Raw genomic sequence first — 15,188 nt, forward strand, 5'->3', positions numbered from 1 at the left:
GTCCTTGTGGTCCTAATTCCCACACAGGCGAACACGGGCCACAGGAGAATCTGCTCTGCCTGGTCAAGAGGTACATGGTTTTCATTACACATCAACAAACTGTCACCCAGTCTTATGCGTTCCTCTTAGACTGGACAAGTTTAAATGGCTGATAAACACTAATCAATGGGGAAAAATCATGAAACTGCAATGCTAGGACCACTAGTTCCTCATTAAGACAAATATCCATTTATATTTTGTAACTGACATCTTTTTCCTTGCTTACAGTCAAAGAGAAATACAGTGTCTCTGGGGAAAATGCTTGTGTAGTTCCCTACTATCCATTCTTGGTGACCATATAAATTACAAAATATCATGGAAAAGCTTTCATTGCAACAGATATTCAAAGTCTTAGATTCAGCAATTCAATTTCCTGGAATTTTAAAAGTTATTGTATCATATAAGCTGAGACTCATGACACACAGTAATATATCAATGTCCAGATCAGCATTATTCCCAAAGAAGTGTGGGAATAACTCTCAAATCCTTCAATGGATAATGGATAAACAAATGTGGTATGTGTAAAATAGGGATTTTAGGCTATAAAAATCTTTTGTATTAAAATATCACTGCCAAAGTCATGAATTGCATGAAACCATTTATCTTCCATAAAGTTAAGAGGACGTCACTATTGCTAGTAAGGAGGTATCAATACGATTACAACAAGTGTTTTTATCAGTGAAACTTTTCATAGTGCCTAAAATATTCCTACGTACTAGCAGAGAAATAAGAACTCCTTTCAAGTACGATAGAAATTAAAAACAAATGGACTCACCAAACTGTCAGTTGACAAGATTTTCTGAGCATGTTCAAGTTTTCCTGCTGGTTTCTTCCTTTTCTTATTCTGGCTCAAAATCTCCATTTCGAGACTTTTCACATTTTCTTTTATGCGTAAACACTCCGATTTAATCCTAAAATATTGATTTCAAAATAATTATTTGCACAGATCTGTTTAAAAAGTCACATAACCTTTGAAAGACTACTCACAATTTTAAAAGTTAGAAAAATTAGATGATTTGGTAGGTAAGATTTTTCTCATTGTGCTTGTTGACACTTTTTCTTTTGCATTATTGGGTGTTAACACAGAGCTCCACGTGGAAAGCACATGCTCTCTCCTCACTGTACTATTTCTGCTCCCCTAAATTACTCCTTTCAGGTACATTTATCAAAGCTAGAATTTTCCCCTGGCCTAATGAAGATTTAGTACTTATATAACTGCAATATGTCTCATATTATGCTGCTGATTTCCTTTATAGATGCTCAAGTCATTTGGTTAAGCCATACCTGACTAAGGGTTCTTCCATTTTTTCATCATGTTGCACAGAGCTTGTACCTTGACCTTGTGCTTCTGTCAACTGAAAATTAACAAAAATGTTTATTAATAACCTGCCCATCCCTGGCGTTTGTTTCATAACTGTAGTGGACACAGCTATAATGCTCCACCTCCGTATGGTTTATAGTTACCTCTGTGCAGTGTCTACACGGTTATCTGAACTGCTGACGCAGGGATCCAATGGCCCACACCTTACAAAGTAACACCCTCTCCCCACTACTTAAGTTACCGACCCCAGCTCTAGGTCTGAAACATATTATATTCCTGATTTTAGACCTGTTAGCAGGTCCTCAAACTGACAAAACTAGAAGGTTAGCACAGTGCTATGGACCTGCATTCCTGGCTGCTTGGTAAGCTGATGCTTGAGACCAGCCTGGGCAACTGGGGGAGACAACTCTTTTGCAGGAAACTATAAAAGTGAAAGTTTTGGTAAAATGGAGAGAAAAGAGGAAGTCCCTTTACTTGTGCTGTCCTTTTAGTTGTATTTTTACCTTCCACGCATTACATCCTACTTTATGGATTCCAAGTACTATTTATCAACTATGATATGAATAATGCTCATATGACTAAGAGCAATGCCAATGATAATAATACAGAAATGACACTGCAGTAACATCTAGATGTCTCCAGGAACTGTTGGAGAAACAGTATCTAGACAGACACCAGCATGCCTGGGCCAGAGTTCCAACTCCACCAGTCACCAGCAGTGGGAGCTCTATAAAATCTTTCCTATTAGGTATTATTGTGTTTTCTGTTTTGATAAAGTTTAATATTGCAGGAAAGCTGAGGTAAAAGTTTCCTCAGGTCAAGTGCAGTCTTGATAATTTAGTCAGAAGATCTCAAAATTTAAATCAGAAGCTGGGCTTCGTGTCACACAGCTGTGATTCTGTCACTCAGGAGGCTGAGTCAACAGGGTTACTGTAACCATGAGACCACCTTGGAGAGGCACAGTAAATTCAAGGCCAGCCTGGGGTACACAAAATGTCTCGGCACAGGGGTCATTTACACTTTCCCTTCTTCCTTTTAGTTTACTTCTCCCAGAACAAAACCTCATCAGCCATTATTTGGTATGGATTCCTTCTGCACTGAGTCCTACACATGGCAAAGTGACTCACATGGGTTTCAATCTGAATTTTGCGATCTTCTAATCTAGGGCTGGAGGCCTCACTGCTAGAATGCCACCCATCATAATTCACCTTGTTTTTCTTTTTTAATGTTGCTTTCCAATGGACCACATTGTCTTTTTTGAATATTTTCCAGTTGTACATGGTACCACTACTAAATTTGCAACATCTCAATACCTTTGTATATGACACTTAAAGTAAGATGATGGCCCCTGGCATTTTAATTCACAAATGACACCTTATCAACATGTCAGCATGTTATGTGTATGAAAAGTATAGTACAACAACAGGACTAATTTATTTGAATTCTAGAAAAAACTGTTTCTCCACATTTCATCATAGAAAACACTAGGCAGACTTCTGTAGCTCCCTTATAACAAGTCTTTTCTTGTTGTTGAGACAAAATAACCAGACTCACAAGTTAAGAGAGGAAAGGTTCAGAACTCACAGTTTGTAGAGGTTTCAGTTCATACTAGGCTGGCTCCAGAACAGGGAGGCATTGCAGAGGGGCATCACGGACCAGAAGACAAACAGGAGCAGCAGCAGCACCAGCAGGATCAATCTTTTTTCTGTCCCTACATCTTATCCAGGTACTCACCTTTAGGGCAGGTAGCTCTCATACCCTTAATCTTAACATCACATCCTTGATCCCAGAACTATGCCAAACCAATCGGTGGACCAACTTGGTAATCACATATCCTGAATCCCAACATCATATTCTACAGATATAGTCACCTATGAAAAACACCCATCTATAGCTCCATGAGAGTTTGGGGGACAGGTAGGCAGGAGACATAGCAACAAGCATCTGTGTAATGGAGCTCGATGGACCAAATTGCTGTGACTTTAAGAAATCAGTCAGTGGAAGGAGCCACCTCACATCTCCACTTCCATGCACACAATGTGTCCTTGTGGTCCTAATTCCCACACAGGCGAACACGGGCCACAGGAGAATCTGCTCTGCCTGGTCAAGAGGTACATGGTTTTCATTACACATCAACAAACTGTCACCCAGTCTTATGCGTTCCTCTTAGACTGGACAAGTTTAAATGGCTGATAAACACTAATCAATGGGGAAAAATCATGAAACTGCAATGCTAGGACCACTAGTTCCTCATTAAGACAAATATCCATTTCTATTTTGTAACTGACATCTTTTTCCTTGCTTACAGTCAAAGAGAAATACAGTGTCTCTGGGGAAAATGCTTGTGTAGTTCCCTACTATCCATTCTTGGTGACCATATAAATTACAAAATATCATGGAAAAGCTTTCATTGCAACAGATATTCAAAGTCTTAGATTCAGCAATTCAATTTCCTGGAATTTTAAAAGTTATTGTATCATATAAGCTGAGACTCATGACACACAGTAATATATCAATGTCCAGATCAGCATTATTCCCAAAGAAGTGTGGGAATAACTCTCAAATCCTTCAATGGATAATGGATAAACAAATGTGGTATGTGTAAAATAGGGATTTTAGGCTATAAAAATCTTTTGTATTAAAATATCACTGCCAAAGTCATGAATTGCATGAAACCATTTATCTTCCATAAAGTTAAGAGGACGTCACTATTGCTAGTAAGGAGGTATCAATACGATTACAACAAGTGTTTTTATCAGTGAAACTTTTCATAGTGCCTAAAATATTCCTACGTACTAGCAGAGAAATAAGAACTCCTTTCAAGTACGATAGAAATTAAAAACAAATGGACTCACCAAACTGTCAGTTGACAAGATTTTCTGAGCATGTTCAAGTTTTCCTGCTGGTTTCTTCCTTTTCTTATTCTGGCTCAAAATCTCCATTTCGAGACTTTTCACATTTTCTTTTATGCGTAAACACTCCGATTTAATCCTAAAATATTGATTTCAAAATAATTATTTGCACAGATCTGTTTAAAAAGTCACATAACCTTTGAAAGACTACTCACAATTTTAAAAGTTAGAAAAATTAGATGATTTGGTAGGTAAGATTTTTCTCATTGTGCTTGTTGACACTTTTTCTTTTGCATTATTGGGTGTTAACACAGAGCTCCACGTGGAAAGCACATGCTCTCTCCTCACTGTACTATTTCTGCTCCCCTAAATTACTCCTTTCAGGTACATTTATCAAAGCTAGAATTTTCCCCTGGCCTAATGAAGATTTAGTACTTATATAACTGCAATATGTCTCATATTATGCTGCTGATTTCCTTTATAGATGCTCAAGTCATTTGGTTAAGCCATACCTGTCTAAGGGTTCTTCCATTTTTTCATCATGTTGCACAGAGCTTGTACCTTGACCTTGTGCTTCTGTCAACTGAAAATTAACAAAAATGTTTATTAATAACCTGCCCATCCCTGGCGTTTGTTTCATAACTGTAGTGGACACAGCTATAATGCTCCACCTCCGTATGGTTTATAGTTACCTCTGTGCAGTGTCTACACGGTTATCTGAACTGCTGACGCAGGGATCCAATGGCCCACACCTTACAAAGTAACACCCTCTCCCCACTACTTAAGTTACCGACCCCAGCTCTAGGTCTGAAACATATTATATTCCTGATTTTAGACCTGTTAGCAGGTCCTCAAACTGACAAAACTAGAAGGTTAGCACAGTGCTATGGACCTGCATTCCTGGCTGCTTGGTAAGCTGATGCTTGAGACCAGCCTGGGCAACTGGGGGAGACAACTCTTTTGCAGGAAACTATAAAAGTGAAAGTTTTGGTAAAATGGAGAGAAAGAGGAAGTCCCTTTACTTGTGCTGTCCTTTTAGTTGTATTTTTACCTTCCACGCATTACATCCTACTTTATGGATTCCAAGTACTATTTATCAACTATGATATGAATAATGCTCATATGACTAAGAGCAATGCCAATGATAATAATACAGAAATGATACTGCAGTAACATCTAGATGTCTCCAGGAACTGTTGGAGAAACAGTATCTAGACAGACACCAGCATGCCTGGGCCAGAGTTCCAACTCCACCAGTCACCAGCAGTGGGAGCTCTATAAAATCTTTCCTATTAGGTATTATTGTGTTTTCTGTTTTGATAAAGTTTAATATTGCAGGAAAGCTGAGGTAAAAGTTTCCTCAGGTCAAGTGCAGTCTTGATAATTTAGTCAGAAGATCTCTCAAAATTTAAATCAGAAGCTGGGCTTCGTGTCACACAGCTGTGATTCTGTCACTCAGGAGGCTGAGTCAACAGGGTTACTGTAACCATGAGACCACCTTGGAGAGGCACAGTAAATTCAAGGCCAGCCTGGGGTACACAAAATGTCTCGGCACAGGGGTCATTTACACTTTCCCTTCTTCCTTTTAGTTTACTTCTCCCAGAACAAAACCTCATCAGCCATTATTTGGTATGGATTCCTTCTGGACTGAGTCCTACACATGGCAAAGTGACTCACATGGGTTTCAATCTGAATTTTGCGATCTTCTAATCTAGGGCTGGAGGCCTCACTGCTAGAATGCCACCCATCATAATTCACCTTGTTTTTCTTTTTTAATGTTGCTTTCCAATGGACCACATTGTCTTTTTTGAATATTTTCCAGTTGTATATGGTACCACTACCAATTTTGCAACCTCTCAATACCTTTGTATATGACACTTAAAGTAAGATGATGGCCCCTGGCATTTTAATTCACAAATGACACCTTATCAACATGTCAGCATGTTATGTGTATGAAAAGTATAGTGCAACAACAGGACTAATGTATTTGAATTCTAGAAAAAATTGTTTCTCCACATTTCATCATAGAAAACACTAGGCAGAATTCTGTAGCTCCCTTATAACAAGTCTTTTCTTGTTGTTGAGACAAAATAACCAGACTCACAAGTTAAGAGAGGAAAGGTTCAGAACTCACAGTTTATAGAGGTTTCAGTTCATAGTAGGCTGGCTCCAGAACAGGGAGGCATTGCAGAGGGGCATCACGGACCAGAAGACAAGCAGGAGCAGCAGCAGCAGCAGCAGCATGATCAAGCTTTTTTCTGTCCCTACATCTTATCCAGGTACTCACCTTTAGGGCAGGTAGCACTCATACCCTTAATCTTAACATCACATCCTTGATCCCAGAACTATGCCAAACCAATCGGTGGACCAACTTGGTAATCACATATCCTGAATCCCAACATCATATTCTACAGATCTAGTCACCTATGAAAAACACCCATCTATAGCTCCATGAGAGTTTGGGGGACAGGTAGGCAGGAGACACAGCAACAAGCATCTGTGTAATGGAGCTCGATGGATCAAATTGCTGTGACTTTAAGAAATCAGTCAGTGGAAGGAGCCACCTCACATCTCCACTTCCATGCACACAATGTGTCCTTGTGGTCCTAATTCCCACACAGGAGAACACGGGCCACAGGAGAATCTGCTCTGCCTGGTCAAGAGGTACATGGTTTTCATTACACATCAACAAACTGTCACCCAGTCTTATGCGTTCCTCTTAGACTGGACAAGTTTAAATGGCTGATAAACACTAATCAATGGGGAAAAATCATGAAACTGCAATGCTAGGACCACTAGTTCCTCAGTAAGACAAATATCCATTTCTACTTTGTTACTGGCATCTTTTTCCTTGCTTACAGTCAAAGAGAAATACAGTGTCTCTGGGGAAAATGCTTGTGTAGTTCCCTACTATCCATTCTTGGTGACCATATAAATTACAAAATATCATGGAAAAGCTTTCATTGCAACAGATATTCAAAGTCTTAGATTCAGCAATTCAATTTCCTGAAATTTTAAAAGTTATTGTATCATATAAGCTGAGACTCATGACACACAGTAATATATCAATGTCCAGATCAGCATTATTCCCAAAGAAGTGTGGGAATAACTCTCAAATCCTTCAATGGATAATGGATAAACAAATGTGGTATGTGTAAAATAGGGATTTTAGGCTATAAAAATCTTTTGTATTAAAATATCACTGCCAAAGTCATGAATTGCATGAAACCATTTATCTTCCATAAAGTTAAGAGGACGTCACTATTGCTAGTAAGGAGGTATCAATACGATTACAACAAGTGTTTTTATCAGTGAAACTTTTCATAGTGCCTAAAATATTCCTACGTACTAGCAGAGAAATAAGAACTCCTTTCAAGTACGATAGAAATTAAAAACAAATGGACTCACCAAACTGTCATTTGACAAGTTTTTCTGAGCATGTTCAAGTTTTCCTGCTGGTTTCTTCCTTTTCATATTCTGGCTCAAAATCTCCATTTCGAGACTTTTCACATTTTCTTTTATGCGTAAACACTCTGATTTAATCCTAAAATATTGATTTCAAAATAATTATTTGCACAGATCTGTTTAAAAAGTCACATAACCTTTGAAAGACTACTCACAATTTTAAAAGTTAGAAAAAGTAGATGATTTGGTAGGTAAGATTTTTCTCATTGTGCTTGTTGACACTTTTTCTTTTGCATTATTGGGTGTGAACACAGGGCTCCACGTGGAAAGCACATGCTCTCTCCTCACTGTACTATTTCTGCTCCCCTAAATTACTCCTTTCAGGTACATTTATCAAAGCTAGAATTTTCCCCTGGCCTAATGAAGATTTAGTACTTATATAACTGCAATATGTCTCATATTATGCTGCTGATTTCCTTTATAGATGCTCAAGTCATTTGGTTAAGCCATACCTGTCTAAGGGTTCTTCCATTTTTTCATCATGTTGCACAGAGCTTGTACCTTGACCTTGTGCTTCTGTCAACTGAAAATTAACAAAAATGTTTATTAATAACCTGCCCATCCCTGGTGTTTGTTTCATAACTGTAGTGGACACAGCTATAATGCTCCACCTCCGTATGGTTTATAGTTACCTCTGTGCAGTGTCTACACGGTTATCTGAACTGCTGACGCAGGGATCCAATGGCCCACACCTTACAAAGTAACACCCTCTCCCCACTACTTAAGTTACCGACCCCAGCTCTAGGTCTGAAACATATTATATTCCTGATTTTAGACCTGTTAGCAGGTCCTCAAACTGACAAAACTAGAAGGTTAGCACAGTGCTATGGACCTGCATTCCTGGCTGCTTGGTAAGCTGATGCTTGAGACCAGCCTGGGCAACTGGGGGAGACAACTCTTTTGCAGGAAACTATAAAAGTGAAAGTTTTGGTAAAATGGAGAGAAAGAGGAAGTCCCTTTACTTGTGCTGTCCTTTTAGTTGTATTTTTACCTTCCACGCATTACATCCTACTTTATGGATTCCAAGTACTATTTATCAACTATGATATGAATAATGCTTATATGACTAAGAGCAATGCCAATGATAATAATACAGAAATGATACTGCAGTAACATCTAGATGTCTCCAGGAACTGTTGGAGAAACAGTATCTAGACATACACCAGCATGCCTGGGCCAGAGTTCCAACTCCACCAGTCACCAGCAGTGGGAGCTCTATAAAATCTTTCCTATTAGGTATTATTGTGTTTTCTGTTTTGATAAAGTTTAATATTGCAGGAAAGCTGAGGTAAAAGTTTCCTCAGGTCAAGTGCAGTCTTGATAATTTAGTCAGAAGATCTCTCAAAATTTAAATCAGAAGCTGGGCTTCGTGTCACACAGCTGTGATTCTGTCACTCAGGAGGCTGAGTCAACAGGGTTACTGTAACCATGAGACCACCTTGGAGAGGCACAGTAAATTCAAGGCCAGCCTGGGGTACACAAAATGTCTCGGCACAGGGGTCATTTACACTTTCCCTTCTTCCTTTTAGTTTACTTCTCCCAGAACAAAACCTCATCAGCCATTATTTGGTATGGATTCCTTCTGCACTGAGTCCTACACATGGCAAAGTGACTCACATGGGTTTCAATCTGAATTTTGCGATCTTCTAATCTAGGGCTGGAGGCCTCACTGCTAGAATGCCACCCATCATAATTCACCTTGTTTTTCTTTTTTAATGTTGCTTTCCAATGGACCACATTGTCTTTTTTGAATATTTTCCAGTTGTATATGGTACCACTACCAATTTTGCAACCTCTCAATACCTTTGTATATGACACTTAAAGTAAGATGATGGCCCCTGGCATTTTAATTCACAAATGACACCTTATCAACATGTCAGCATGTTATGTGTATGAAAAGTATAGTGCAACAACAGGACTAATGTATTTGAATTCTAGAAAAAATTGTTTCTCCACATTTCATCATAGAAAACACTAGGCAGAATTCTGTAGCTCCCTTATAACAAGTCTTTTCTTGTTGTTGAGACAAAATAACCAGACTCACAAGTTAAGAGAGGAAAGGTTCAGAACTCACAGTTTATAGAGGTTTCAGTTCATAGTAGGCTGGCTCCAGAACAGGGAGGCATTGCAGAGGGGCATCACGGACCAGAAGACAAGCAGGAGCAGCAGCAGCAGCAGCAGCATGATCAAGCTTTTTTCTGTCCCTACATCTTATCCAGGTACTCACCTTTAGGGCAGGTAGCACTCATACCCTTAATCTTAACATCACATCCTTGATCCCAGAACTATGCCAAACCAATCGGTGGACCAACTTGGTAATCACATATCCTGAATCCCAACATCATATTCTACAGATCTAGTCACCTATGAAAAACACCCATCTATAGCTCCATGAGAGTTTGGGGGACAGGTAGGCAGGAGACACAGCAACAAGCATCTGTGTAATGGAGCTCGATGGATCAAATTGCTGTGACTTTAAGAAATCAGTCAGTGGAAGGAGCCACCTCACATCTCCACTTCCATGCACACAATGTGTCCTTGTGGTCCTAATTCCCACACAGGAGAACACGGGCCACAGGAGAATCTGCTCTGCCTGGTCAAGAGGTACATGGTTTTCATTACACATCAACAAACTGTCACCCAGTCTTATGCGTTCCTCTTAGACTGGACAAGTTTAAATGGCTGATAAACACTAATCAATGGGGAAAAATCATGAAACTGCAATGCTAGGACCACTAGTTCCTCAGTAAGACAAATATCCATTTCTACTTTGTTACTGGCATCTTTTTCCTTGCTTACAGTCAAAGAGAAATACAGTGTCTCTGGGGAAAATGCTTGTGTAGTTCCCTACTATCCATTCTTGGTGACCATATAAATTACAAAATATCATGGAAAAGCTTTCATTGCAACAGATATTCAAAGTCTTAGATTCAGCAATTCAATTTCCTGAAATTTTAAAAGTTATTGTATCATATAAGCTGAGACTCATGACACACAGTAATATATCAATGTCCAGATCAGCATTATTCCCAAAGAAGTGTGGGAATAACTCTCAAATCCTTCAATGGATAATGGATAAACAAATGTGGTATGTGTAAAATAGGGATTTTAGGCTATAAAAATCTTTTGTATTAAAATATCACTGCCAAAGTCATGAATTGCATGAAACCATTTATCTTCCATAAAGTTAAGAGGACGTCACTATTGCTAGTAAGGAGGTATCAATACGATTACAACAAGTGTTTTTATCAGTGAAACTTTTCATAGTGCCTAAAATATTCCTACGTACTAGCAGAGAAATAAGAACTCCTTTCAAGTACGATAGAAATTAAAAACAAATGGACTCACCAAACTGTCATTTGACAAGTTTTTCTGAGCATGTTCAAGTTTTCCTGCTGGTTTCTTCCTTTTCATATTCTGGCTCAAAATCTCCATTTCGAGACTTTTCACATTTTCTTTTATGCGTAAACACTCTGATTTAATCCTAAAATATTGATTTCAAAATAATTATTTGCACAGATCTGTTTAAAAAGTCACATAACCTTTGAAAGACTACTCACAATTTTAAAAGTTAGAAAAAGTAGATGATTTGGTAGGTAAGATTTTTCTCATTGTGCTTGTTGACACTTTTTCTTTTGCATTATTGGGTGTGAACACAGGGCTCCACGTGGAAAGCACATGCTCTCTCCTCACTGTACTATTTCTGCTCCCCTAAATTACTCCTTTCAGGTACATTTATCAAAGCTAGAATTTTCCCCTGGCCTAATGAAGATTTAGTACTTATATAACTGCAATATGTCTCATATTATGCTGCTGATTTCCTTTATAGATGCTCAAGTCATTTGGTTAAGCCATACCTGTCTAAGGGTTCTTCCATTTTTTCATCATGTTGCACAGAGCTTGTACCTTGACCTTGTGCTTCTGTCAACTGAAAATTAACAAAAATGTTTATTAATAACCTGCCCATCCCTGGTGTTTGTTTCATAACTGTAGTGGACACAGCTATAATGCTCCACCTCCGTATGGTTTATAGTTACCTCTGTGCAGTGTCTACACGGTTATCTGAACTGCTGACGCAGGGATCCAATGGCCCACACCTTACAAAGTAACACCCTCTCCCCACTACTTAAGTTACCGACCCCAGCTCTAGGTCTGAAACATATTATATTCCTGATTTTAGACCTGTTAGCAGGTCCTCAAACTGACAAAACTAGAAGGTTAGCACAGTGCTATGGACCTGCATTCCTGGCTGCTTGGTAAGCTGATGCTTGAGACCAGCCTGGGCAACTGGGGGAGACAACTCTTTTGCAGGAAACTATAAAAGTGAAAGTTTTGGTAAAATGGAGAGAAAGAGGAAGTCCCTTTACTTGTGCTGTCCTTTTAGTTGTATTTTTACCTTCCACGCATTACATCCTACTTTATGGATTCCAAGTACTATTTATCAACTATGATATGAATAATGCTTATATGACTAAGAGCAATGCCAATGATAATAATACAGAAATGATACTGCAGTAACATCTAGATGTCTCCAGGAACTGTTGGAGAAACAGTATCTAGACATACACCAGCATGCCTGGGCCAGAGTTCCAACTCCACCAGTCACCAGCAGTGGGAGCTCTATAAAATCTTTCCTATTAGGTATTATTGTGTTTTCTGTTTTGATAAAGTTTAATATTGCAGGAAAGCTGAGGTAAAAGTTTCCTCAGGTCAAGTGCAGTCTTGATAATTTAGTCAGAAGATCTCTCAAAATTTAAATCAGAAGCTGGGCTTCGTGTCACACAGCTGTGATTCTGTCACTCAGGAGGCTGAGTCAACAGGGTTACTGTAACCATGAGACCACCTTGGAGAGGCACAGTAAATTCAAGGCCAGCCTGGGGTACACAAAATGTCTCGGCACAGGGGTCATTTACACTTTCCCTTCTTCCTTTTAGTTTACTTCTCCCAGAACAAAACCTCATCAGCCATTATTTGGTATGGATTCCTTCTGCACTGAGTCCTACACATGGCAAAGTGACTCACATGGGTTTCAATCTGAATTTTGCGATCTTCTAATCTAGGGCTGGAGGCCTCACTGCTAGAATGCCACCCATCATAATTCACCTTGTTTTTCTTTTTTAATGTTGCTTTCCAATGGACCACATTGTCTTTTTTGAATATTTTCCAGTTGTATATGGTACCACTACCAATTTTGCAACCTCTCAATACCTTTGTATATGACACTTAAAGTAAGATGATGGCCCCTGGCATTTTAATTCACAAATGACACCTTATCAACATGTCAGCATGTTATGTGTATGAAAAGTATAGTGCAACAACAGGACTAATGTATTTGAATTCTAGAAAAAATTGTTTCTCCACATTTCATCATAGAAAACACTAGGCAGAATTCTGTAGCTCCCTTATAACAAGTCTTTTCTTGTTGTTGAGACAAAATAACCAGACTCACAAGTTAAGAGAGGAAAGGTTCAAAACTCACAGTTTATAGAGGTTTCAGTTCATAGTAGGCTGGCTCCAGAACAGGGAGGCATTGCAGAGGGGCATCACGGACCAGAAGACAAGCAGGAGCAGCAGCAGCAGCAGCAGCATGATCAAGCTTTTTTCTGTCCCTACATCTTATCCAGGTACTCACCTTTAGGGCAGGTAGCACTCATACCCTTAATCTTAACATCACATCCTTGATCCCAGAACTATGCCAAACCAATCGGTGGACCAACTTGGTAATCACATATCCTGAATCCCAACATCATATTCTACAGATCTAGTCACCTATGAAAAACACCCATCTATAGCTCCATGAGAGTTTGGGGGACAGGTAGGCAGGAGACACAGCAACAAGCATCTGTGTAATGGAGCTCGATGGATCAAATTGCTGTGACTTTAAGAAATCAGTCAGTGGAAGGAGCCACCTCACATCTCCACTTCCATGCACACAATGTGTCCTTGTGGTCCTAATTCCCACACAGGAGAACACGGGCCACAGGAGAATCTGCTCTGCCTGGTCAAGAGGTACATGGTTTTCATTACACATCAACAAACTGTCACCCAGTCTTATGCGTTCCTCTTAGACTGGACAAGTTTAAATGGCTGATAAACACTAATCAATGGGGAAAAATCATGAAACTGCAATGCTAGGACCACTAGTTCCTCAGTAAGACAAATATCCATTTCTACTTTGTTACTGGCATCTTTTTCCTTGCTTACAGTCAAAGAGAAATACAGTGTCTCTGGGGAAAATGCTTGTGTAGTTCCCTACTATCCATTCTTGGTGACCATATAAATTACAAAATATCATGGAAAAGCTTTCATTGCAACAGATATTCAAAGTCTTAGATTCAGCAATTCAATTTCCTGAAATTTTAAAAGTTATTGTATCATATAAGCTGAGACTCATGACACACAGTAATATATCAATGTCCAGATCAGCATTATTCCCAAAGAAGTGTGGGAATAACTCTCAAATCCTTCAATGGATAATGGATAAACAAATGTGGTATGTGTAAAATAGGGATTTTAGGCTATAAAAATCTTTTGTATTAAAATATCACTACCAAAGTCATGAATTGCATGAAACCATTTATCTTCCATAAAGTTAAGAGGATGTCACTATTGCTAGTAAGGAGGTATCAATACGATTACAACAAGTGTTTTTATCAGTGAAACTTTTCATAGTGCGTAAAATATTCCTACGTACTAGCAGAGAAACACGAACTCCTTTCAAGTACGATAGAAATTAAAAACAAATGGACTCACCAAACTGTCATTTGACAAGTCTTTCCGAGCATGTTCAAGTTTTCCTGCTGGTTTCTTCCTTTTCATATTCTGGCTCAAAATCTCCATTTCGAGACTTTTCACATTTTCTTTTATGCGTAAACACTCCGATTTAATCCTAAAATATTGATTTCAAAATAATTATTTGCACAGATCTGTTTAAAAAGTCACATAACCTTTGAAAGACTACTCACAATTTTAAAAGTTAGAAAAAGTTGATGATTTGGTAGGTAAGATTTTTCTCATTGTGCTTGTTGACACTTTTTCTTTTGCATTATTGGGTGTGAACACAGGGCTCCACGTGGAAAGCACATGCTCTCTCCTCACTGTACTATTTCTGCTCCTCTAAATTACTCCTTTCAGGTACATTTATCAAAGCTAGAATTTTCCCCTGGCCTAATGAAGATTTAGTACTTATATAACTGCAATATGTCTCATATTATGCTGCTGATTTCCTTTATAGTTGCTCAAGTCATTTGGTTAAGCCATACCTGTCTAAGGGTTCTTCCATTTTTTCATCATGTTGCACAGAGCTTGTACCTTGATCTTGTGCTTCTGTCAACTGAAAATTAACAAAAATGTTTATTAAATAACCTGCCCATCCCTGGCGTTTGTTTCATAACTGTAGTGGACACAGCTATAATGCTCCACCTCCGTATGGTTTATAGTTACCTCTGTGCAGTGTCTACACGGTGAGCTGAACTGCTGACGCAGGGATCCAATGGCCCACACCTTACAAA

General features: G+C 38.9%; 1 protein-coding gene across 1 annotated transcript; it reads right to left on the minus strand.

Annotated features, from left to right (window-relative positions):
* Positions 1-667: 667 nt before the first annotated feature.
* Positions 668-14,562, minus strand: LOC111753933 (uncharacterized). Its single transcript, XM_063243415.1, has 9 exons — positions 14,431-14,562; positions 11,535-11,605; positions 11,026-11,161; positions 8,130-8,200; positions 7,621-7,756; positions 4,725-4,795; positions 4,216-4,351; positions 1,329-1,394; positions 668-673 (listed from the first exon to the last, which is right to left on the minus strand). The coding sequence occupies exons 1-9, from the start codon at positions 14,515-14,517 to the stop codon at positions 668-670; spliced, it is 780 nt and encodes a 259-aa protein (XP_063099485.1). The 5' UTR covers positions 14,518-14,562.
* Positions 14,563-15,188: the final 626 nt, after the last annotated feature.

The sequence above is a fragment of the Cavia porcellus genome, unplaced genomic scaffold (assembly GCF_034190915.1).
Source record: "Cavia porcellus strain 051 isolate PalLab524CR breed Dunkin Hartley unplaced genomic scaffold, mCavPor4.1 scaffold_38, whole genome shotgun sequence".
NCBI lineage: Eukaryota > Metazoa > Chordata > Mammalia > Rodentia > Caviidae > Cavia > Cavia porcellus.